General features: G+C 44.2%; 1 protein-coding gene across 1 annotated transcript in view; it reads right to left on the bottom strand.

Moving 5' to 3' along the window:
• Positions 1–23,484, bottom strand: part of tub (TUB bipartite transcription factor) — a 553,939-nt gene that overhangs the window by 132,348 nt on the left and 398,107 nt on the right. Inside the window, exon 4 of the mRNA XM_070898685.1 lies at positions 582–716. Coding sequence (XP_070754786.1) covers positions 582–716 — 135 coding nt within the window. The remainder of the gene's footprint in view (positions 1–581; positions 717–23,484) is intronic.

Genomic DNA, 23,484 nt, shown 5'->3' with positions numbered 1-23,484 from the left:
CTCAGCTGGCAAATTATTCCAAATGTTAATCACTCTTTGAGTAAGAGCGATATTTATTTGCCCCGATCCCTGCCTGTTTTGCACATACTGAAAGTACGTCATCATTTCAGGTATGGACTCCCTCCAGAAAATGGTTTTGCCAATTGGACAGCAGATAAAACCGTTGCAAAATCAGGCAATACATATATCATATAGCAGATAGAAGAGTCCTTCACTGTAGCATCATCTCTCTTTTTAATACTATAACAATGCGTCATATTTCACAAATCACAATATATTTGCATAACCCAAATAAATTCCACCATGCAACTATACTCCTCCCTCTCTCGGTACTGTTGTATACTTTTACATCATCTTTTATTAATCCTATTCTGAGACTTCTAGGCTTGTCTACGAATTCTATGGACGTGCTTTAATGGCACTTTTTAAATCATTGCTTACTTCTCCAATTGTAAATTTAAGATAAAATGAAAGGAAATTGACTGCAGTATGTTTCTATATCACAAGCAGGCATGCTTTTCAATGTCGAGACAAGTGGTCTGCATGCAGTTCGACTTTAATGCCAGTGGCAGCAAGCTGACCTTTCTGTTTACCCCTTTTCTCCTTCTTGAGGCTGGCAGCTTGTGAGCTTGCAGCTGAGGGCTTTGATTTTTTAGAAGGCTTTGGAACGTGCACCTCTGTTACAACCTTTATATCCTCATGTTCGGCCTCTTGCACTGCTGCATGGAAATATTTGGAAAAAACAGAAAGAGATAAGGAAAGAGAGAAAGAGAAGAGATAAGAATAAAGCAGAGGGAGGTTATTCAGAGAAAAGGCAAAGCAGTGGAACAGTTGTAATAGGTTTTAGGTAAAGAGCAAGTGATGATTTTCAGACAATATTCCACCTTATAATCAGAAGACATAAAAGAATATCTTGACAAAGGCACAAACCCGCTATATATTACATTTATTCTGTTACTATAAATTAATTGCAAGATAAACTCAAGTTTAATCAAAAAATATTTATTATGCCAGATGTAATGTTAAGGACAACAATACTTGACCTTCATTCCAACTACTTAACTGGGTAATTTCACTGCCAGTATAAAACCTGGCATGAATACCCTGCGTACAAGATGAGATAGACTACAACATACGTGTTAGATGCTATAGGGCAGAAAGCTGTCAACAACTTGCATTTAAGCAATGTTGAAAAATTTCCCAAGGCACTTCAAAAAGGCATCATCAGACAAAAGTGGATACCAAACTAAAGAAGGAGATATTAAGAGTGAGAAAAAGCTTGGCCAAAGAGTTGTGTTTTCAGGAGGGTCCGAAGGGAGAGAGGGAGGTGAGCAGGCGGAGGGGTTTGGGTGGGGGATTCCACAACATGAGGCGCAGGTGACTGCAAATTGGGCAAAGGTTGGGGGCAAAGCAGAAGAGGCCAGAATCAGAGGAGGAAAGAGCTTGGAGGGGTTTGTTGGGTCAAAGGAGGTTACAAAGATAGGAAAAAACGAGGATGAGAATTTGAAATTGGAAACTTTGGGGGATCGGGAGCCAATATAGATCAGCAAGGTCAGAGGTGATAGATGAAGGAGACTTGGTGCAGGATATGAGCAGCAGAGTTTTGGATAGATGAAGATTACACAGGGTAGAGGATGGGAGCCGGCCAAGAAATCATTGAAATAGTCAAGTCGGGTGACAAAGGCAGAGTTGAAAGTTTCAGCAGCAGATCAGCTGAGTTAGGGGTGGAGGCAGGCGATGTTAAGGAGGTGGAAATAGGTGGTCATTATGATAGAGAGGTTATGGGATCGGAAGCTCAGCTCCGGGTTGAAAACGACACCAAGGTTGCAAATATTCTGGTTCAGCCTGAGACAATGGCTCAGGACGGGCGATGGAATTGGTGGTAAGGGTAAGGACTTTGTAGCAGTGACCAAAAACAATGGATTCAGTCTTCCCATTAGTTAATTGGAAGAAATTGCAGCTCATCCAAGACTGGATGCTGAAAAGCCCCCTGACAACACAGAGGTAGTGGAGGGGCTGAGAAAGATGGTACACATGTCATCAGTATGCATTTGGAAGCTGAGTCCATGTCTACTGATGATGTCGCTATGGGATAGCATGTAGTTGAGTAAGAGGAGGGGCTAAGGATAAATCCTTGGAGGACTCTGGAGATAAGAGTGTGGGGGTGGGAAGAGATGCCATTGTTGGCATGTTGCTCTGGCCACAATTGGATAGTTACGAGTGGAACAAAGCAAGGATAGTCCCACTGAGCTGGACAATGGAGAAGACACGTTGGAGGAGAATAAGCAATAAGAACATAAGAACATAAGAAATAGGTACAGGAGTAGGCCATAAGGCCCCTCGAGCCTGCTCCGCCATTCAGTAAGATCATGGCTGATCTGATCATGGACTCAGCTCCACTTCCCTGCCCGCTCCCATAACCCCTTATCATTTAAGAAACTGTCTATTTCTGTCTTAAATTTATTCAATGTCCCAGTTTCCACAGCTCTCTGAGGCAGCGAATTCCACAGATTCACAACCCTCTGAGAGAAGAAATTTCTCCTCATCTCAGTTTTAAATGGACGGCCCCTTATTCGAAGATCATGCCCTCTAGTTCTAGTTTCCCCCACCAGTGGAAACAACCTCTCTGCATCCACCTTGACAAGCCCCCTCATAATCTTATACGCTTCGATAAGATCACCTCTCATTCTTCTGAATTCCAATGAGTAGAGGCCCAATCTACTCAACCTTTCCTCATAAGTCAACCCACTCATCCCCGGGATCAACCTAGTGAACCTTCTCTGAAATGCCTCCAAAGCAAGTTTATCCTTTCGTAACTATGGAAACCAAAACTGCATGCAGTATTCCAGGTGTGGCCTCACCAATACCCTGTACAGCTGTAACAAGACTTCCCTGCTTTTATACTCCCTCCCCTTTGAAATAAAGGCCAAGATTCCATTGGCCTTCCTGATCACTTGTTGTACCTGCATGCTATCCTTTTGTATTTCATGCATAAGTACCTCCAGGTCCCGCTGTACTGCAGCACTTTGCAACCTTTCTCCATTTAAATAATAATTTGCTCTTTGATTTTTTTTCTGCCAAAGTGCATGACCTCACACTTTCCCACATTATACTCCATTTGCCAAATTCTTGCCCACTCACTGAGCCTGTCTATGCCCTCCTGCAGCCTCTTTATGTCCTCCTCACACATTGCCCTTTCTCCCATCTTTGTATCGTCAGCAAACTTGGCTACGTTACACTCAGTCCCCTCTTCCAAGTCGTTAATATAGAATAGTGTGGCCAACCATGTCAAAAGCTACAGAGACAATGAGGAGGGATAATGCACTATGGGCATTGCTACAGAGGATGGCATTTGCTGAGGGAAGTTTCCGTGCTGTGGCAGGGACTAACACCTTATTGGATAAATTCGAACATGGAGTTGCAGAAGCAATAGGACCAGATTTGAGAAGCAACACATTTAAAGACTTTGGAGAGGAAAACAAGGTTGGAGATGGGCAGTAGTTTGAAAGGACAGAGAGGTTGAGGATGGCTTTTTTGAGGTACCTGAGCAGAGGGAATCATTTACAAGTCATCGAGCATGCAGGCCAGGAAGGAAATTTGGGTGGTCAGCAGTTTAGTGGGATTGAGTCAAAAGAACAGGAGGTGGGGATCATGGACAAGATGAGCTCAGAAAAGGCACAAGGAGAGATAGGAGATAACCCAGAGAAAGATATGTGTTCAGGGCTATGGCAGTAGGGAGCTTGCAAGAAGGTTTAGCTTGGTGGCCAAAGAGAAGGGAGGGAAGCATTATCATAATGTTGAAGCAATAGAATGTTAAACTATCTCATTGCTGGTTTGCCAAGAGTTTCCTCTTTGGGCACAATTGTTGATCTGGGGACAAACTGCGCTCAGAATAGGGCTAGTTTTCAGAGGTCTTTACCCCCTACGTTTCTGCTCAAACTCATTTGCATATCACCAAATGTAAAATTTGCCATGAACCAGCGCAATCGGGCAGCGTTTTAGAACGTAACTTAAAAAAAAAGTGCATTGAAAAATATTGCGTGATATATTTAAGAGTGGTAACTTGGTGCACTTTTACCAACACAGCTGAAAATGGGGTTATCACAAAAAAATTTCATTTTAATCGAGTGTCTAGTCCACAATCCGTGAGTAACCTTATTTAAATAACTGAAAATGATTTTTAAAAGCTATACAGACCCATTTACTAATTACATTGGTGTAGTCAGTTTCTTAGTAAATTAAAAAAAAACATATTTAAAAGCTTTTTAAACGCGCCTAGTGTCCTTGCACATAAAAAGAAGCTTAATTTTAAGAGCCTCCTCGAAGACCCACATATGGGCGCAATTAGCAGAAACTCACAAGGGTGATTAATTTGTTCCGTGGATGTGACCAGTTTTATCAGCCGTGCTGGCTTCTAGCGCAATGGTTTTTAAACTAGCACAAAAGATCGCGGGGAAACAATTTGCGCCAAACTGAATTTGTGCTTAAAATTCCGCTGGTTTGGCTGAATTCTGGCAAATTGCGCTGAAAAGAATAGCACAACCTAGCAGTAAACTCCTGCCCCCAACCAAACACTAATCCACATCTCCTAGCCCGAAGCCCTTTGAATTTAATCCTTTGTAAGAAGTTTAGCACAATAGTACCTACCATATTTTTATATTTTATACCAAGGTTCTTTCCACCCATCTTATTATTGCATCATCAGAAATCTCAAACGTGACAAATTGATCATAACAATGCCAACTATAATTAGGATGAAATGAATATGTCACAAAGATTTATTTATTTCAGCAAATAACAAGTCAAATTTGCATACAAATAGATTTCACAGTGAGAGACTTGCAGCATACTAAATAATATTGTTATTTTAAAAATCTAAGCTTAGAAATTGCTGTTCATGCACTATTCAGGAATATTTACATAATATTTTCTGTTTTCACTCTAAGTTTAAATGCAAGCCATATCTCACACATAGGAGGCCTGCCAATCAAAAGGAAGATGAAATGAATAAGTTACGAATTGAGTTTAGAAGGCATTTAAGCAACTGAGTCAGCAGTCAGCACAGACGTTTACTCATTACTCACTAAAATGAGGACTGATGGTAATACCCACTCCCCAAAACACTACATGCCCCAAGCTGAATGCAAGCAGCACCACAACCCCAAGGCTGACTTTGATGCAAGGTTCTCACAAAACACAGCCCTAGGAAGTCTAGGACCATCAGAATCCCAGCAGGTGATTAGCAAAACCCTGCTGCCAGCCAGTACACTTAATTGTCCCACAAAAGAATCACTCAGAAAGAATGATTGTTTCAGAAACAAACCTATGCACAAGCACCAAGAGGTAGCATCATGCCAGTTCAAAATGCCAAAATGAATGCATTAAAAAGTAAGGAAAGTAAATGCACTATATGATAGTTGAACATTGTGCTGAGTGTGTATTTGTCATTGGGTACCATATAGCAGGAGCCCAGTAGAAGGTGGCAATTGGAAGAACTTAGTATGAAAGTGCTTTGGGCATGAGTCGGGAGCAGAGAGTCGGGATAAATGGACCCTTTTCGGGTTGGAAATTGGTGGTTAGTGGTGTGCCACAGGGATCGGTGCTGGGACCACAACTGTATACAATATACATAGATGACCTGGAAGAGGGGACAGAGTGTAGTGTAACAAAATTTGCAGATGACACAAAGATTAGTGGGAAAGCGGGTTGTGCAGAGGACACAGAGAGGCTGCAAAGAAATTTAGGTAGGTTAAGCGAATGGGCTAAGGTTTGGCAGATGGAATACAATGTCGGAAAGTGTGAGGTCATCCACCTTGGGAAAAAAAACAGTAAAAGGGAATATTATTTGAATGGGGAGAAATTACAACATGCTGCGGTGCAGAGGGACCTGGGGGTCCTTGTGCATGAATCCCAAAAAGTTAGTTTGCAGGTGAAGCAGGTAATCAGGAAGGCGAATGGAATGTTGGCCTTCATTGCGAGAGGGATGGAATACAAAAGCAGGGAGGTCCTGCTGCAACTGTACAGGGTATTGGTGAGGCTGCACCTGGAGTACTGCGTGCAGTTTTGGTCACCTTACTTAAGGAAGGATATACTAGCTTTGGAGGGGGTACAGAGACGATTCACTCGGCTGATTCCGGAGATGAGGGGGTTACCTTATGATGATAGATTGAGTAGACTGGGTCTTTACTCGTTGGGGTTCAGAAGGATGAGGGGTGATCTTATAGAAACATTTAAAATAATGAAAGGGATAGACAAGATAGAGGCAGAGAGGTTGTTTCCACTGGTCGGGGAGACTAGAACTAGGGGACACAGCCTCAAAATACGGGGGAGCCAATTTAAAACCGAGTTGAAAAGGAATTTCTTCTCCCAGAGGGTTGTGAATCTGTGGAATTCTCTGCCCAAGGAAGCAGTTGAGGCTGGCTCATTGAATGTATTCAAGTCACAGATAGATAGATTTTTAACCAATGAGGGAATTAAGGGTTACGGGGAGCGGGCGGGTAAGTGGAGCTGAGTCCACGGCCAGATCAGCCATGATCTTGTTGAATGGCGGAGCAGGCTCGAGGGGCTAGATGGCCCACTCCTGTTCCTAATTCTTATGTTCTTATGTTCTTATGATTACTTTACAGATTTGGTTTGTCCTTTTAAAAAATGAAAATGATGACAGTGTGGCATATCTTGGGTGCCATGGCCTTGGCTGCATTCTTTCATTCTTCATTCACCTTAAAGTAAGAATGGACTGGATGATAGCTTGACATGAATGTACAGTGAGAGCTTCTGGGAAAGTTATCTTTGACCTGCATGATTCTGTGCTGGTAGTCACATATCACGTCAAGTGAGTAAGGTTGCATTTAGGTCTATAAGACACAGTATTATGCAAAGGGGCCTAAATGACAATGTGGATGCAGTCAATTGACCTTCTGGACTCTGGGAAAGCCAATCATTCTGTAGGATTGCTGTTGCTGATCTCGGGCAAAAATGATTGAGTCATTGATCCTATTGAGCAATATATTTGTGACTTCCTTGATACATTTGAGGACAACAAACATGTTAACAATATAAATGTTCCCAGTGCAAGCCCGGCAGGAGCCCGAGACGTGAAAATTGACGGCCATGTTGACTTTGACATTCCCTGGTAGTGCCATTTGAGTGCCATATGTTGATTGGAGGTTTTCCTGAATGACTGCCTCTAAGCTAAACCTCAGCCGACTAGAGCACATCTTTACTGCCATTACCAAGCAACTGGTACAGGAAATTTGCTGTGTAGCAGAGTGGTTGAACTTGAATGCCTGCCATGCTGTTTGACATTTCCTGCCTTTTCTGGCTCTCTGCTGCCACAGTTGGTGCTATTTGAGCACTGAATGCAATTCCCATAGTGTGTACAAAATTAAGGTATGCGAAAAAATTTGCAGTAGATCATCTTTAAATGAAACATCAGCTTCACTGTAGCCTCTCCAGCAGTGCCTGTTTCATTTTAGTGAAATGAACATATCGAATGAACGATGCATTAGTGCTGCAATACAAGACACTTTGGGCTAGAAATTCATTGTTTGAGCGCCACTCCGTAGTGCCTTGAAAGGGCGAGAAAATTACAGCCATCGCTCTTTCGCCAACTGTTGGTGGGTCCTGCGACAGTCGTCATATTCCTCTCTCCCTTTCACTGCTGGTAACTAGCAGTGCCCTTAAATAAAAAATGGCAGCGTGGTGATGTCAATCGGCGTTCAACGCCAGCTTAACCTCACCAACGTGAACTTCTGGGTCCTAGGCACGCCATGTTAACTGGGCAAGCAAACAAGCTGACAGTGGCAATGTTTGCAGTTCTTAAAGGGACACACACAGCATTCAGGTTAGTTTGAATTTAAGGGTTTGGACTGTTTTTTTTTTATTTTATTGAAATGGTGGCTTGCTGCAATAGATGTGAAAAGTTTTCTAAGTGTGTCGGGAGTGCTGCTGGACATTTTCAGAGGCTTGGATGGTAAATGAAGGCCTTTGAGAAGATAGAACATGCTACGAATACTCAGCAGGTCACACAACATCTCTGGAGAGAAAATCAGAGTTCACATCTCAGATTGACATGCTGCTTGACCAACTGAGTATTTTCAGCAATTTCTGATGTCATTTCACATTTACAGCATCTGCTTGCAGCAGGAACAGGAAGATGCAGAAGAGGAGGAAGCTGAAGAGGAGGAATCAAAAGGAAGAATGCATTCCATTTGTGGCCGGGATATCCTGAAATGAATCATCTGCCTGCGATCCAACTGGCTGGGCAGGCTACATTTCTTGAGTGTGTGAAATGAGGACGACATAAGGGTGGAGTTGTGCTGACAAGGGCAGGAAAGCAAGAGGTGCATGCCGGGAGGAAGATAATGCATGGGGATATCCATATCTTGTACCCTTTCAGCCCCTCTGCTGGCCAAGGGCTCAACCATGCCCCTGCCAAGAATGGCCTGCACCGTCTCCTCCATGGGGGTGAGATGAGGCAAGGAATGGGAAATGTGCCTCGTCATTGGTGCAGATTGTTTGTAGGTGAGTGATTGGGCATTGTGCATTGAGCAGTGTGTGATGCTGGTGGTGCAGCTGTTAGGAGACGGCTTTTGAAGATGCATTCACTGATCATGACCAGTGGTCTGAGGACATGAAGCTTCTTTGGGCACTGGTGCCAGGTGTTGGCAATGACGGCCTTAGTGATGTACTCCCACATCATTCTTTCTGGAGGGCCTCCTGGCCCCTGTGGGTAGAGGGTCGCTGTTGCAGTGTTGACCCCCTGCACAAAGCTGGAGTGCTGTATGTGAGACCCTTGGTGCCCCTGCCCTGACTCGCTGAACCATTTGTGTTACTGCTGAGGGAGTTTTCCCATTTGTTGAGATTAGGAAGTGAATTCAACTTTAACTTCAAGTGAATATTCACATTTTAAATATTGAAAATGTCTTAAAAGGCAAAATGGGCTGAAAAATGTATTGATTCACTGCATTTTATTTTGTATTGCTTCAGTGTGCATGGCCCCTTTAATTCCTCTTCATTACCCACAATTCCTTGCGAGCTCCTCAGCTTGGCTCAGAGGCTGTGGGAAGCTGCAACACCGCACCTGGACAGGAACTTTGACCCGAATCACTCCAGCAACGCCATCAGGCCGGCGTTGCATGGAAGGTGAGCACTGCACCACCTATCTCCATGCCCCTCAGACCAATTTCACTCGGTTAGTGTTGTGACCATTTCCAGCAGCCATCAACTGCAGTTGCTGGTAACACCGGCAACTTTGCTGGCGAACGCACATTTTTCCCCCTTTACCTTTAAATGCCTAACTTGGCAGTTTAGTTGGCCCTTTGCAAGCAGTGAGCCCATTAGCACTCCTACTAAAAATGTCTTCCCACAACAACTTTTAAGGGAGACAAGCAAGTGTAATAACGTATTCCCAACATCACTGGCTTCTAGCACATGTTTGCCACCCCCCAGCAATTTTTAGACAATGATGACTTGTGAATCTGGAACATGGGCGAGATAGAATCTGTAACTTTACCTTATCTGTTATTTTAAATACAAATATTATCACCATACCTCTCCAACACGGATGGAGGGTGACTGCCCTGCACCACGCGCCCCAACGCCACCCTACCTCCCCTCCCCCCCGCCCACCCCAGACGATCATAGAAATGACCCCTGTGATCCATTTGTAAGGGGCTACATTTAACTAGTTAAAAAATATTTCAGTCCTCCTGTTTAGATCTCAACCCTGGCCTAGACCCCCAGATGGTCCTCAATTCTGCCCTTCTAGTTGGTGGTATGCCTGGGTTCACCAAGTGTAACTGTGCCAACCATATGCTGGGTTCCAACTGAGGGCTGGAGCATGGGAATTCTGGCCTTCTGGAGTCCCCACCATGGCTCCACCCCTCAGCATCACTGACCTTATACGGGGTTGGGCAGAAGCTCCATCCCTTGCAAGGCCAGTGATAGCAGAGAGCGCCCTCTCCAACCTGGCACTGCAGCTCTCTATAGTAGCCTGAGCATCCATGCTGGCAGTTAAGACTATCCTCACAGCTTCTGAGGTGGGGATGTCCACTGCAAATCAGCTTGGAGCCACCACACACTTCATGGAGGCCCGCAATGCTGTGATGCCAAACATCACGGTGCCACAGATGATAGAATTAGCACCTCCATCTGCCCTGCTATCTGCTGCACATCCTGGTTGATTGTATCCAGAGCATCGCACAACCTTCTTTTAAAAGTGGAGCCTATTGAAATCTGGAAATGCAGCTTCTCAGCAGAGTAGAAATGTCTCCCACCCACTCAGTGGGGGAAAAAAGCTACTTCAGTTGAAGGCTGGACTGTTTAAGCTGCTTTCAATCTTACCATTTCACATCACCCCAAATCTCTCCCTGACAGAGGTGAGCTGCCAACCAGAGATGGGAATACCACAAGGAGCCTGCCTTTGAATTGGAGTGAAGCTGAGGTTAGTGCTGGGGCACTCGCGCGGGTGTTAAGTTCTGACATATATAATTCCCACAAGAATGTCACTGGAGATGAGAATTTAGGCTATACAGTTTCGCAGTATTCAAAGTACAATTTAATAATAACTTGGCAGAACTTGAAATCTTGAGTGAACAGAGGAGCCCTTTCTTGACTTTGACTGTTCTTTTCTTATATTTTCACAAATGATGCATAAATATCAGAAATGAAATCTTTAAAAATTAAGATAAATGTAACTAGGTTAAATATTCCATAAATTATTAAAACATTAATAAATTGAAAATTTGAAAGGAAATCTGGAACAATTTATCCAGCAGTGTTTGACAAAATATAAAACTAGAATAAATTAAAACACTCAATCAAATTCAGAGTTTCCTGCTCATTCCAGCTACACTTTACATGCTCCTTTGCTGTACAAGAGGGGGATCTATTTTAGTTAACTAGTATTCAAACGAACATTTAATACTCACAAGCTAATGGTGAAATGGTGGAGGATTCATTTCAGCATTTCAACAAATATTAGTATACAGGAAACGGTTACTGTACTGCACTAATACAGACAATTTACAAGGGGCCACCTTACAGTGAGTGAGTCATATAGCACCAATTGTGTTATGTGACTCAGCTTTTTAAAGCACATAGACTACAGATTAACATAATAATACATATTATCAGTAAGTGTTGACAGCATAATTGCTCAGGTTTATAAAGTAAGTGATTTCTAATTTTTGTTTTCAAATTATTACATCAACATGCATTGTGGTATGTTACAGCCTTCTGCAGGTTGGCTACAGAGTACAGCTGTCGTAGTATACTTGAGTTTGGATTGCACATGAGCTTGGATTGCATTAACCCTGGTGATCTAGAACATAGCCTTAGCATTGTCTTGTATATTGGTGAAAAGCAGTATCAATTATAGCTTGAAATACATTACGGTGGTTTTTAATAGCTTTATGAGTGATTTGGGTTTAATCTGTTCTTCAGTGTAGTTTGTCTACTGTTGGCTCTGTATATAGTGGAAAATCCAGGCCAATGGCTGCATCAGTCATTAATTTTCAAACAGCTAATTTCAACTGAAACACACATTTTCATTCTCAACCATTTCTGTAATTTCTGTTTACCCTGAAAAATGTGATTCTCTTTTCCCAGCCACTGTAATGTAGATACGTAATGTGAAAATTAGAATGAAACTGGAAGAACATGATTTTCCTAATTCAATCACATGACTGGGCAACGGCCAGTATATAACAAATTTGGGTCCTCGGTCCTATTTTTCACTCCAAGCACATTTTGGGCGGGTGAGGAGTGAGGTGAGCTGGAAACCCATCTGCTGCTCTAGAAATGAAGCATGGGTTATTTTAACTACTGAACCTCATTGGAATCTCTGGGCCGACTTCCCGGTCAAAGGGGATTCGATAGTCAGGGGGATAGACAGGCATTTCTGCAGCAGTTGATGTGAGCCCCGCATGATGTATTGTCTCCCTGGGTAAAGGGCATCACTGAATGGGTGCAGAACATTTTGAGGAGGGATGGAGAGCAGCCAGAAATCATGGTCCATGTGGGAGCCACTGACATACGAAGGAAAAGGGTTGAGGTCCTGCAGTCAGTTTCAGGAGTTTGGAAAAAATTCAAGAACAGAACCTCAAAGGTTGTAGTCTTTGAATTACACCTAGTGCCATAAGCTAATGAGTATAGAAATAGTAGTGGCCAGGTACATAAAGAGCGGTGAGAGATTGCAGAGCGATGTGATTGGGGCCCAGGAGAGGCGAGGGCCCAGGGGCAGCACGGACCAGCCCACACTGCGATATGTGCGCGCACTAGGTCCGTGCAGCAGAGCTGGTCTCCAATCGTCTTGGTTAATCCTTGCCACTGGACCAAGACCTGGCTCTGTCAAGCCCGTGTGGTGGCTGGTGTGCAATGGCTACCACACGTTAAAAAAATCTACGAATATGCATCTTCCACCCTTCAATATGTAGTCAGGACCTGGAATATTAGGTCCTTCATTGAAACACCTGTGAACTCATTGAACTCACCCTTTTTTGGCGTGGAAGCAAGTCATCCTCAATACAAGGGCCCGCCTATGATGATGAATAGGATAAGACAGGTTAACACATGGTTGGAGAAATGGTGCAGGAGGGAGGACTTAAGATTCCTAGGTCATTGGGACCAGTTCTGGAAGGGCAGGGACCTGTTCAAGATGAACGGGTTGTAGCTCAACAGCTCTGGGATCATATTGCAGACACCCTGAGCTCAATATCCAAGTCCAAAATTAAAATATGTAAAACATAAAGCTATGGGCATGTCCAGTAACCACGGTTTCTCCTCACCCTCTCCCACCCCAGGAGACCTTAATAATTCTTTCATTTCCCAGCAATTTTACAAAGTTTACAAACTCTACCTTTCATGGTCCTGTCCTTTCCATTTGTTTTGCTGCAAGTTCTGGCTTGACACAATGTACATGGTTTAAAGTGCAAGACCCTACATTTATATGGGGTTCATCATGCAAAATGCATCACAAAAACATTTTTTGGTTTTGCTTCAGTTTTCCAACGCTTGCAGTTTTTGTTACTTTTTATATCAAAATGCTTTGCAAGGCAGAGATGTGAAACAGGCGAAATTTGAGGGGTGCAGGGTGAAGGCAGATTGAAAAGAGGGATTTTTAGGAGGCTTTTGAAGGGAGGAAGCAAGGGAGGTAGCAAGACAAAGTGGTTTGGAAGAGAATTCCAGAAAAGAGGGCTGTACTGACTGAAAATATAACAATAGGTAGGATCTGAAATAATCGAGTCATTTAGTGGGCTCATATTTCCAAGCATAACATCAGTTGAAATGAGATAGGATATAAATAATGTGCCAGTACAGCAGGGATCAGTTTACTCAAGTACAATAAACAAAATAAATTGCTCTGCGTCAATTTATGATAATGAAGATCAACTAAAAGGTTTCCAGTGAAACAACTCTTTTAGGTCATTTTGAATATAGGTTATATAAAGATGCTCATAGGCAGCCGTTAAGGATAACCACTTTATCACAGACAGTGTCTGTGCACTAGCTATGACAATGATAAGTAAGTTGCCTTCGAGCCTGATCATCAAGGGAAGGTAGCGTAACAACTCAGTGCCTAATCAAGCAAAATAGCTTATTTTTGTGTTAGAATTAATGTTTCTTTACTGACTGAAATGCTGCACCTGATTTTTTTTTTAAAGTGGCCCTGAAATTGTGGGGTCCTGCTCTGTCGGTGCAATTGCAAGGTCACATCAGTGGTGACTGCCCCTATACACCAGGCAGAAACCAATGATAGCCCACAGCCACTACACTGGAGGCCGGAAAAAAACCTGAAAGAACATTTTTAATGATTGATAAGGAGATCGATTGGCTTGCTTTAGTATAGGTTTGCGACCTTCACGAGGTCCGTAATGAAACGGATACCTGCCATCAGCAGGCATAGGTTCCATTGGGTCTATCAGGAGGCAAACTGGGTGAAGTTTTCTGGGGAAGCCTAGAGACTGGCCACAGACACATCCATTTGATATGCCCATGGTCGTGTGTCCCCATGCCCCCATCTCTCCTCCTCCACTCGGAACAAAAAGCCACAGCAAACAAGGGAGAGTCCCAGTGGTACAGGGTTCCGCCACAAGTTTTGGCCCCTCTGGGCATAAATCGGGTTTTCTGCCCGAAGGATTTCAGTCAATATTCGTTCCTGGGATATGGGTGTCGCTGGCAAGGCCACCATTTATTGCCCATCCATAGCTGCCCTTGAGAAGGTGGTGGTGGGCTGCCTTCTTGAACCGTTGCAGTCCTTGTGGTGAAGGTGTTCCCACAGTGCTGATGGTGTTCCCATGTACCTGCTGCCCTTGTCCTTCTGGGTGGTAGAGTTCGTGGGTTTGGGAGGTGCAGTTGAAGAATCCTTGGTGAGTTGCTGCAGTGCATTTTGTAGATGGTACACACTTATTAGCCCAAGCCCGAATGTCACCCAGGTCTTGCTGCATGTAGGCGTGGACTGCTTTATTATCTGAGGAGTTGTGAATGGACTGAACATCCCTACTTCTGACCTTATAATGGAGGGAATGTCATTCATGAAGCAGCTGAAGATGGTTGGGCCTAGGACACTGTCCTAAGGAACTCCTGCAGCGATGTCCTGGGGCTGAGATGATTGGCCTCTAACAACCACTTCCTTTGTGCTAGGTATGATTCCAGCCAGTGGAAAGTTTTCCTCCTGATTCCCATTGACTTCACTTTTACAAGGGATCCTTGATGCCACATTTGATGTCAAATGCTGCCTTGATATCACAGGGCAGTCACTCTCACATCACCTCTGGAATTCAGCTCTTTTTGTCCATGTTTGGACCAAGGCTGGAATGGGGTCTGGAGCTGAATGCTTCTGGAAGACCCCAAATTGAGCATTGGTGAACAGGTTATTGGTGAGTAAGTGCTGCTTGAGAACACTGTTGATGACACCTTCCATTATTTTGCTGATGATGGAGAGTAGAGTGATGGTAATTGGCCGGATTGGATTTGTCCTGCTTTTTTGTGGACAGGACATATCCAGGCAGTTTTCCACATTGTTGGGTAGATGCCATTAGAAAATATGAAAATCATAACATGATTAGGTAGAGTCAACATAGTTTTATCAAAGGGAAATTGTGTTTGACAAATCTATCAGAGTTTTTTGAGGATGTAACTAGTAGGATAGATAAAAAGGAACCAGTGGACATGGTATGCTTGGATTTCCAAAAGGCATTCGATAAGGTGCCACATAAAAGGTTGCAATATAAGATAGAGGGCTCATGGGGTTGGGGGTAATATATTAGCTTGGATCGAAGATTGATTAACAGACAGAAAGCATGTTCCGGTTGGCAGGCTGTAACTAGTGGGGTCAGTGCTGGGGCCTCAGCTATTTACAATCTATATTAATGGCGTAGATGAAAGGACCGACTGCAATGTATCCATGTTTGCTGATGATACAAAGCTAGGTGGGAAAGTAAGATGTGAGGAGAACACAAAAAGCCTGCAAATGAATATAGATAGACTAGTGAGTGGGTATTAAAGTGGCAGATGGGGTGTAATGTGGGGAAAGGTGAGGTTACTCATTGTGGTAGGAAAAATAGAAAAACAGAATATTTTTTATATGGTGAGAAACTATTAAATGTTGGTGTTCAGAGAGATTTGGGTGTCATACCGGAAACACGGAGAGTTTGTGGCGGATTAACCATGGGGCGGATTAACCATGGGGTGGATTAACCACGGGGCGGGTTAACCACGGGGCGGATGGGGCTGCAGTCCTAGGCCCACCAAAGAACATAGGCCCACCAAATAAATGTAGAAAAAAATTATAAGGCCTCCTAAATAGGCTGAATAGAATAGACAATAAGAGAGGAAAAACAAGACCGAGGAAAATAGATTCACTTGTTTATACCTATATACAGAAGTACCTATAAACACTAATATATCTAGATACAGAACAAAATATGTACTAGCTTGTTTTATTTCACATGTTATTGAGAGACATTTACATATATGTATAGGAATCTAGTATTGTAATGTTACCAGAACCAGAATATATACCAAGTTGATACAGAATATATGCTTTCATTGTTGAAGGTCCTACGAAATGAATTTAAGGAGCTAGGAGCTAGGAGCTAAATTAAAAAGTACGACCTCAAAAGTAGTAATCTCGGGATTGCTACCAGTGCCACGTGCTAGTCAGAGTAGGAATCGCAGGATAGCGCAAATAAGTACGTGGCTTGAGCAGTGGTGCAGCAGGGAGGGATTCAAATTCCTGGGGCATTGGAACCGGTTCTGGGGGAGGTGGGATAAGTACAAACCGGACGGTCTGCACCTGGGCAGGACCGGAACCAATGTCCGAGGGGGAGTGTTTGCTAGTGCTGTTGGGGAGGAGTTAAAGTAATATGGCAGGGGGATGGGAACCAATGCAGGGAGACAGAGGGAAACAAAAAGGAGACAAAAGCAAAAGACAGAAAGGAGATGAGTAAAAGTGGAGGGCAGAGAAACCCAAGGCAAAGAACAAAAAGGGCCACTGTACAGCAAAATTCTAAAAGGACAAAGGGTGTTAAAAAAACAAGCCTGAAGGCTTTGTGTCTTAATGCAAGGAGTATCTGTAATAAGGTGGATGAATTAACTGTGCAAATCGATGTTAACAAATATGATGTGATTGGGATTACAGAGACGTGGCTCCAGGATGATCAGGGCTGGGAACTCAACATCCAGGGGTATTCAACATTCAGGAAGGATAGAACAAAAGGAAAAGGAGGTGGAGTAGCATTGCTGGTTAAAGGGGAGATTAATGCAATAGTTAGGAAGGACATTAGCTTGGATGATGTGGAATCTATATGGGTAGAGCTGCAGAACACCAAAGGGCAAAAAACATTAGTGGGAGTTGTGTACAGACCTCCAAACATTAGTAGTGATGTTGGGAAGGGGATCAAACAGGAAATTAGGGGTGCATGCAATAAAGGTGCAGCAGTTATAATGGGTGACTTTAATATGCACATAGATTGGGCTAACCAAACTGGAAGCAATACGGTTGAGGAGGATTTCCTGGAGTGCATAACGGCTGGTTTTCTAGACCAATATGTCGAGGAACCAACTAGGGGGGAGGCCATCTTCACTAGGTGTTGTGTAATGAGAGAGGTTTAATTAGCAATCTCGTTGTGGGAGGCCCCTTGGGGAAGAGTGCCCATAATATGGTGGAATTCTACATTCGGATGGAGAATGAAACAGTTAAATCAGAGACCATGGTCCAGAACTTAAAGAAGGGTAACTTTGAAGGTATGAGGTGTGAATTGGCTAGGATAGATTGGCGAATGATACTGAAGGGGTTGACTGTGGATGGGCAATGGCAGACATTTAGAGACCGCATGGATGAACTACAACAATTGTACATTCCTGTCTGGCGTAAAAATAAAAAAGGGAAGGTAGCTCAACCGTGGCTATCAAGGGAAATCAGGGATAGTATTAAAGCCAAGGAAGTGGCATACAAATTGGCCAGAAATAGCAGCGAACCCGGGGACTGGAAGAAATTTAGAACTCAGCAGAGGAGGACAAAGGGTTTGATTAGGGCAGGGAAAATGAAGTACGAGAAGAAGCTTGCAGGGAACATTAAGACGGATTGCAAAAGTTTCTATAGATATGTAAAGAGAAAAAGGTTAGTAAAGACAAACGTAGGTCCCCTGCAGTCAGAATCAGGGGAAGTCATAACGGGGAACAAAGAAATGGCAGACCAATTGAACAAGTACTTTGGTTCGGTATTCACTAAGGAGGATACAAACAACCTTCCGGATATAAAAGGGTTCAGAGGGTCTAGTAAGGAGGAGGAACTGAGGGAAATCTTTATTAATCGGGAAATTGTGTTGGGGAAATTGATGGGATTGAAGGCCAATAAATCCCCAGGGCCTGATGGACTGCATCCCAGAGTACTTAAGGAGGTAGCCTTGGAAATAGCGGATGCATTGACAGTCATTTTCCAACATTCCATTGACTCTGGATCAGTTCCTATGGAGTGGAGGGTAGCCAATGTAACCCCACTTTTTAAAAAAGGAGGGAGAGAGAAAACAGGGAATTATAGACCGGTCAGCCTGACATCAGTAGTGGGTAAAATGATGGAATCAATTATTAAGGATGTCATAGCAGCGCATTTGGAAAGAGGTGACATGATAGGTCAAAGTCAGCATGGATTTGTAAAAGGGAAATCATGCTTGACAAATCTTCTGGAATTTTTTGAGGATGTTTCCAGTAGAGTGGACAAGGGAGAACCAGTTGATGTGGTATATTTGGACTTTCAGAAGGCTTTCGACAAGGTCGCACACAAGAGATTAATGTGCAAAGTTAAAGCACAGGTGATTTGGGGTAGTGTGCTGACATGGATTGAGAACTGGTTGTCAGACAGGAAGCAAAGAGTAGGAGTAAATGGGTACTTTTCAGAATGTCAGGCAGTGACTAGTGGGGTACCGCAAGTTTCTGTGCTGGGGCCCCAGCTGTTTACATTGTACATTAATTATTTAGACGAGGTGATTAAATGTAGTATCTCCAAATTTGCGGATGACACCAAGTTGGGTGGCAGTGTGAGCTGCGAGGAGGATGCTATGAGGCTGCAGAGTGACTTGGATAGGTTAGGTGAATGGGCAAATGCATGGCAGATGAAGTATAATGTGGATAAATGTGAGGTTATCCACTTTGGTGATAAAAACAGAGAGACAGACTATTATCTGAATGGTGACAGATTAGGAAAAGGGGAGGTGCAACGAGACCTGGGTGTCATGGTACATCAGTCATTGAAGGTTGGCATGCAGGTACAGCAGGCGGTTAAGAAAGCAAATGGCATGTTGACCTTCATAGCGAGGGGATTTGAGTACAGGGACAGGGAGGTGTTGCTACAGTTGTACAGGGCCTTGGTGAGCCCACACCTGGAGTATTGTGTACAGTTTTGGTCTCCTAACTTGAGGAAGGACATTCTTGTTATTGAGGGATTGCAGCGAAGGTTCACCAGACTGATTCCCAGGATGGCGGGACTGACCTATCAAGAAAGACTGGATCAACTGGGCTTGTATTCACTGGAGTTCAGAAGAATGAGAGGGGACCTGATAGAAACATTTAAAATTCTGTTGTATTCAGACAGGTTAGATGCAGGAAGAATGTTCCCAATGTTGGGGAAGTCCAGAACCAGGGGTCACAGTCTAAGGATAAGGGGTAAGCCATTTAGGACCGAGATGAGGAGAAACTTCTTCACCCAGAGAGTGGTGAACCTGTGGAATTCTCTACCACAGAAAGTTGTTGAGGCCAATTCACTAAATATATTCAAAAAGGAGTTAGATGAAGTCCTTATTACTAGGGGGATCAAGGGGTATGGCGAGAAAGCAGGAATGGGGTACTGAAGTTGAATGTTCAGCCATTAACTCATTGAATGGCGGTGCAGGCTAGAAGGGCCGAATGGCCTACTCCTGCATCTATTTTCTATGTTTCTATGTTAATATACTGGCCTATGTTTCCATACTCAGAATCAGAATCATGTACATAATGTAATGAACATAAACAAACATAACTGTCGGCCCATTTGGATCAGGTTGCCCCAGGCCCGTAATCCGGCCCTGCATGCAGGTACAGCAAGCAATTAGGAAGCAAATGATCTTTATTGTAAGGGGCTTAGAGTACAAGAGTAAGGAAGTGTTACTACAATTATACAGGGCCTTGATGAGACCACACCTGGAATATTGTGCACAGTTTTGGTCTCCCTCTCTGAGGAAGGACATGCTTGTAATGCAGCAAAGGTTCACTAGATTGATCCCTAGGATGAGAGGGTTGTCCTACGAGGACAGATTGAGTAGATTGGGCCTAAAATCTGTGGGGCCCAAACTTGGTGGCCTTACTGTCCGTCGCTGCCAAGTTTTTTGGGTGGTCTCCTCTCGGTGCCAGTTTCCACTGGGCCTCCCGCCGGCAGGAGGGTAGGACCGCTGGAAACCGCCCGCTGACGAGGGCGAGCATGCAAGGCACGTAAGTGTCCTTCCGCCCACCGAGCTGCGAGATTCCTCCGGGCGGGACTCAGTGGCAGCAGGGGGAAGGACCGCTGCGTGGAGGCAGGTCTAACCCCAACCGTAAGTATGAAGACCTGCAAAAAAAATGTTAGTGAACTTCTTTTATTTTTTTTCAGTGATTTACGTGGATGGGGTCTCCTGAAGGTTTTCTCCTGGGTTTTTTTTGTGTGTAAATATTTATTTTTATGCGCTCCCCCTTCGCTGGGCCCGACTCAATCCTCGGTGGTAACTTGGCGAGGATTGCATTTGGCGTTGAGATTGGTAGCTCCCGCCCGCTGCCACCCAGATTCACGGCACGTCCCTTTTTTGCCGCCGGGCGGTCTTTCAAGGACTATTTTACGAAACTCCCGCCCAAAGTACCGTCAGTTGTCTTGGCAATCCTTTGGGTGGCACTTGGGCAGAACTTAGCTTCCACCAAGTTCAAGCCCCTGGTGTTTAGAAGAATGGGAGGTGATCTCATTGAAACATATATAATACTGAAGGGGATTGACAGGGTAGATGCTGAGAGGTTGTTTCCCTTGGCTAGAGTGTCGAGAACTCGAGGGCAGAGTCTCAGGATAAGGGATCAGTCATTTAAGACTAAGATGAGGAGGAATTTTTTCACTCAGTATGTTGTGAATCTTTGGAATTCTCTATCCCAAAGGACTGTGGATGCTGAGTCTCTGAATATCTTCAAAGCTGAAAGAGATAGGTTTTTGGCAAGGGATATGTGGGGAAGTGGAGTTCAGGTCGAAAATCAGCCATGATCTTATTGAATGGCGGAGCAAGCTCGAAGGGCTGCATGGCCTATTCCTGCTCCTAATTCATATGTTCTTATGCCAGTGGAACAGCTTGACTAGAGGTGCAGCTAGTTCTGGAGCACAGATCTTCAGCACGTCGTTATCGGGCCCACAGCCCTTGCTGTATCCAGTGCTTTCAGCCATTTCCTGTTATCACATGGAGTGAATTGAATTGGCTGAAGGCTGGCTTCTGTGATGGTGGGGACCTCAGGAGGAGGCCGAGATGGATCATTCATGCGGCACTTCTGGCTGAAGATGGTTACACACACTTCAGCCTTGTCTTTTGCACTCACATGCTGGGCTCCACCAGCATTGAGGATTGCGATATTCATGGAGCCTCCTCCTCCCATTAGTTGTTTAATGGTCCACCACCATTCAATGACTGGAGGTGGCAGGACTGCAGAGCTTTGATCTGATCCATTGGTTGTGGGATCGCTTAGCTCTGTTTATAGCATGCTGCTTCCACTGTTTGCCATGCATGTAGCTCTATGGATTTGTAATACAAAGGTTCTCTGGACACACCAAGGAGGTGGGTTGTGAGGGGGAGGCTAGGAAGTGGTTGAGTAACCCGGGAGAACGGGTTTCCCGCAGGCCCTACCGAATTTAACGGCAGGGCCTCATTTGCATTTCAAACCTTTGTTTCGCACCTGCAGCCAGCCAGAGGGAGAGGCTGGCTGGCTGTAGGCAGGTAGGCTGCAGAGAGGAGGGAGGGAGAGAACGATCGCGTCTGGAACATTGGGTGGGAGGGAAGTTCATTATAATAGTTAAATAGTTAAATAGTTACCCGTCAGAGCGTTCATGCACAGCCGGCGTCTCAGCAGCACGGCACGGTGCCCCCGAGTCGGCTGCGGGGCGGACGAGACTGTCACCCATCTCCTTCAGGATTGCGCCTTCGCAAGGCAGGTTTGGAAAGAGATGCAGTGGTTGCTGTCGAGGTTCATCCCGAGCAGCTCCGTAACACAGGACTCTGTGCGCTCTACGGGCTGTTCCCAGGGACACACACCGAGACAGATATCACCTGCTGCTGGAGGTCAAAGACGCTCTTTGGTCTTGCCGAAACTTGCTGGTCTTCCGGAGCAAGGAGATGTCCACGTCTGCGTGTTACAGACTGGCGCAATCCAAGATCCAGGATTACGTGCTGAGGGCCGCACTTAAAATTGGTGCAGTCGCCGCAAAGGCACGGTGGGGAAGGGCCACAGTTTAAAGCCCTTCCGCCACGGTAAACCCAGGGGCAGGAATCAGTACAAAACCCCCCTCGGGCCGTACTTGTAACTTCTTTTTTGTGTACATGGAGCACATGACCTGTAAACACCTATGTAGTGCCATGTACAATGCAAGGTCTGTTTCATAATGCATGTTGAAAAGAAAAATGTAAATATACCGTCACCCATTCCTTGCACTGGATAGTGACATGTAATGTAATTTGTTGAATGTACCACAATGCATCCCGTATTGTACTGAATTGTACTTGAACTGAAAAGCAAGGGAATGTATCGAACGGAACTGCCGTCAGCACCCAAATGTAGTGTATGGGATTGCTGACTGCAGCTAAATGTACTGAACAGCTTTTGAATGTACTGTACAAATCTTTATATGAATAAAGTATATTTTGAAATAAAAAAAATTATAATAGTTAAATGGGCTACCCGCCTCCTGGGAGCAGGTTGGCTGTTGGTCCCCGCCTCTGTTAAAACCAGAAGTGGACGTGTTGGAGTTGGGATTCAGGTTTTTAACTCTTTAACCTCTCACCCGACCCCAGCCAGGTTATATGAAGGTCTATGAGTTAGCAGGAAGATCTGAGGATAGGAATGTTGTTGAAAGACATCTAGAGACATTCAGCAACCAGTCATTTGAATAGCAAGTAACATTTAATACTCAGCAATCTTTGTCTTGTTATTTGATAGTATCCTGGCTGCAGACCCATGCGAACAGATTGGCTGCCCCTCTCCATCCCACCTCCGTTAAACCGGAGGTGGACGGGTTGGAGGTGGGTTTCAGTTTTTATAGGTTTTAACACATCACCCGACCCAAATGCACCTCTTTTTTGGGGTTAAAATCCCCACCAATGTCTGTGAAACAAGTTAATCCTTTTTCGAAAAGAATAAGATATCTAAGGTGCTCCTGAGAGACACCTAGATGTGGATTATCTCCTTATTTCAGTTGGAATTAGGCTCTAACCGTACAGAAGAAACTGCAGCCTTAAAATGCTGTTCTCAAATTCATGTAATCCTTATTAGATTAATCTCTGTTCTGTATATTATGTTTAGCAAGCATTAATGGCCCTATTCATCAAAAAATAGTGCTTTTGTTATTGTTACGTATAGTTTGCCATGCAGTGACTGTCTGGATTACTTCCATACCACTATTCATTGGGCATTTGTTGGACGAATTGCAATCATGGAATATTAATGAATATAAAAATAAAATGTAAATGACAGTTCTGCAGGGATTTAAAACGGCATGATTTATTGTGTTTCTGAAAAAGCAAAACTGCTGTTCCAGGTACTGAATTGACAGTTCGAACCTCATTGTGTGTGAGAATACCAGTGGCCAAGACCAGGCCATTCACACCCAAAGATTTCCTGAAGCTACTGCTATAAAATTTGGCCAGAGAGTTGCCAAACATAATTTCGGCGAGCTGCAGATACCAACTAGATGCCTGATGCAGCCCACTGGTTGGGGCCTGGAAAATTGATCGA

Source organism: Pristiophorus japonicus, chromosome 14, assembly GCF_044704955.1.
Source record: "Pristiophorus japonicus isolate sPriJap1 chromosome 14, sPriJap1.hap1, whole genome shotgun sequence".
Classification (NCBI taxonomy): Eukaryota; Metazoa; Chordata; class Chondrichthyes; family Pristiophoridae; genus Pristiophorus; species Pristiophorus japonicus.
The sequence above is the reverse complement of the archived record's forward strand: the minus strand, read 5'-3'. Positions and strand labels throughout refer to the sequence as shown.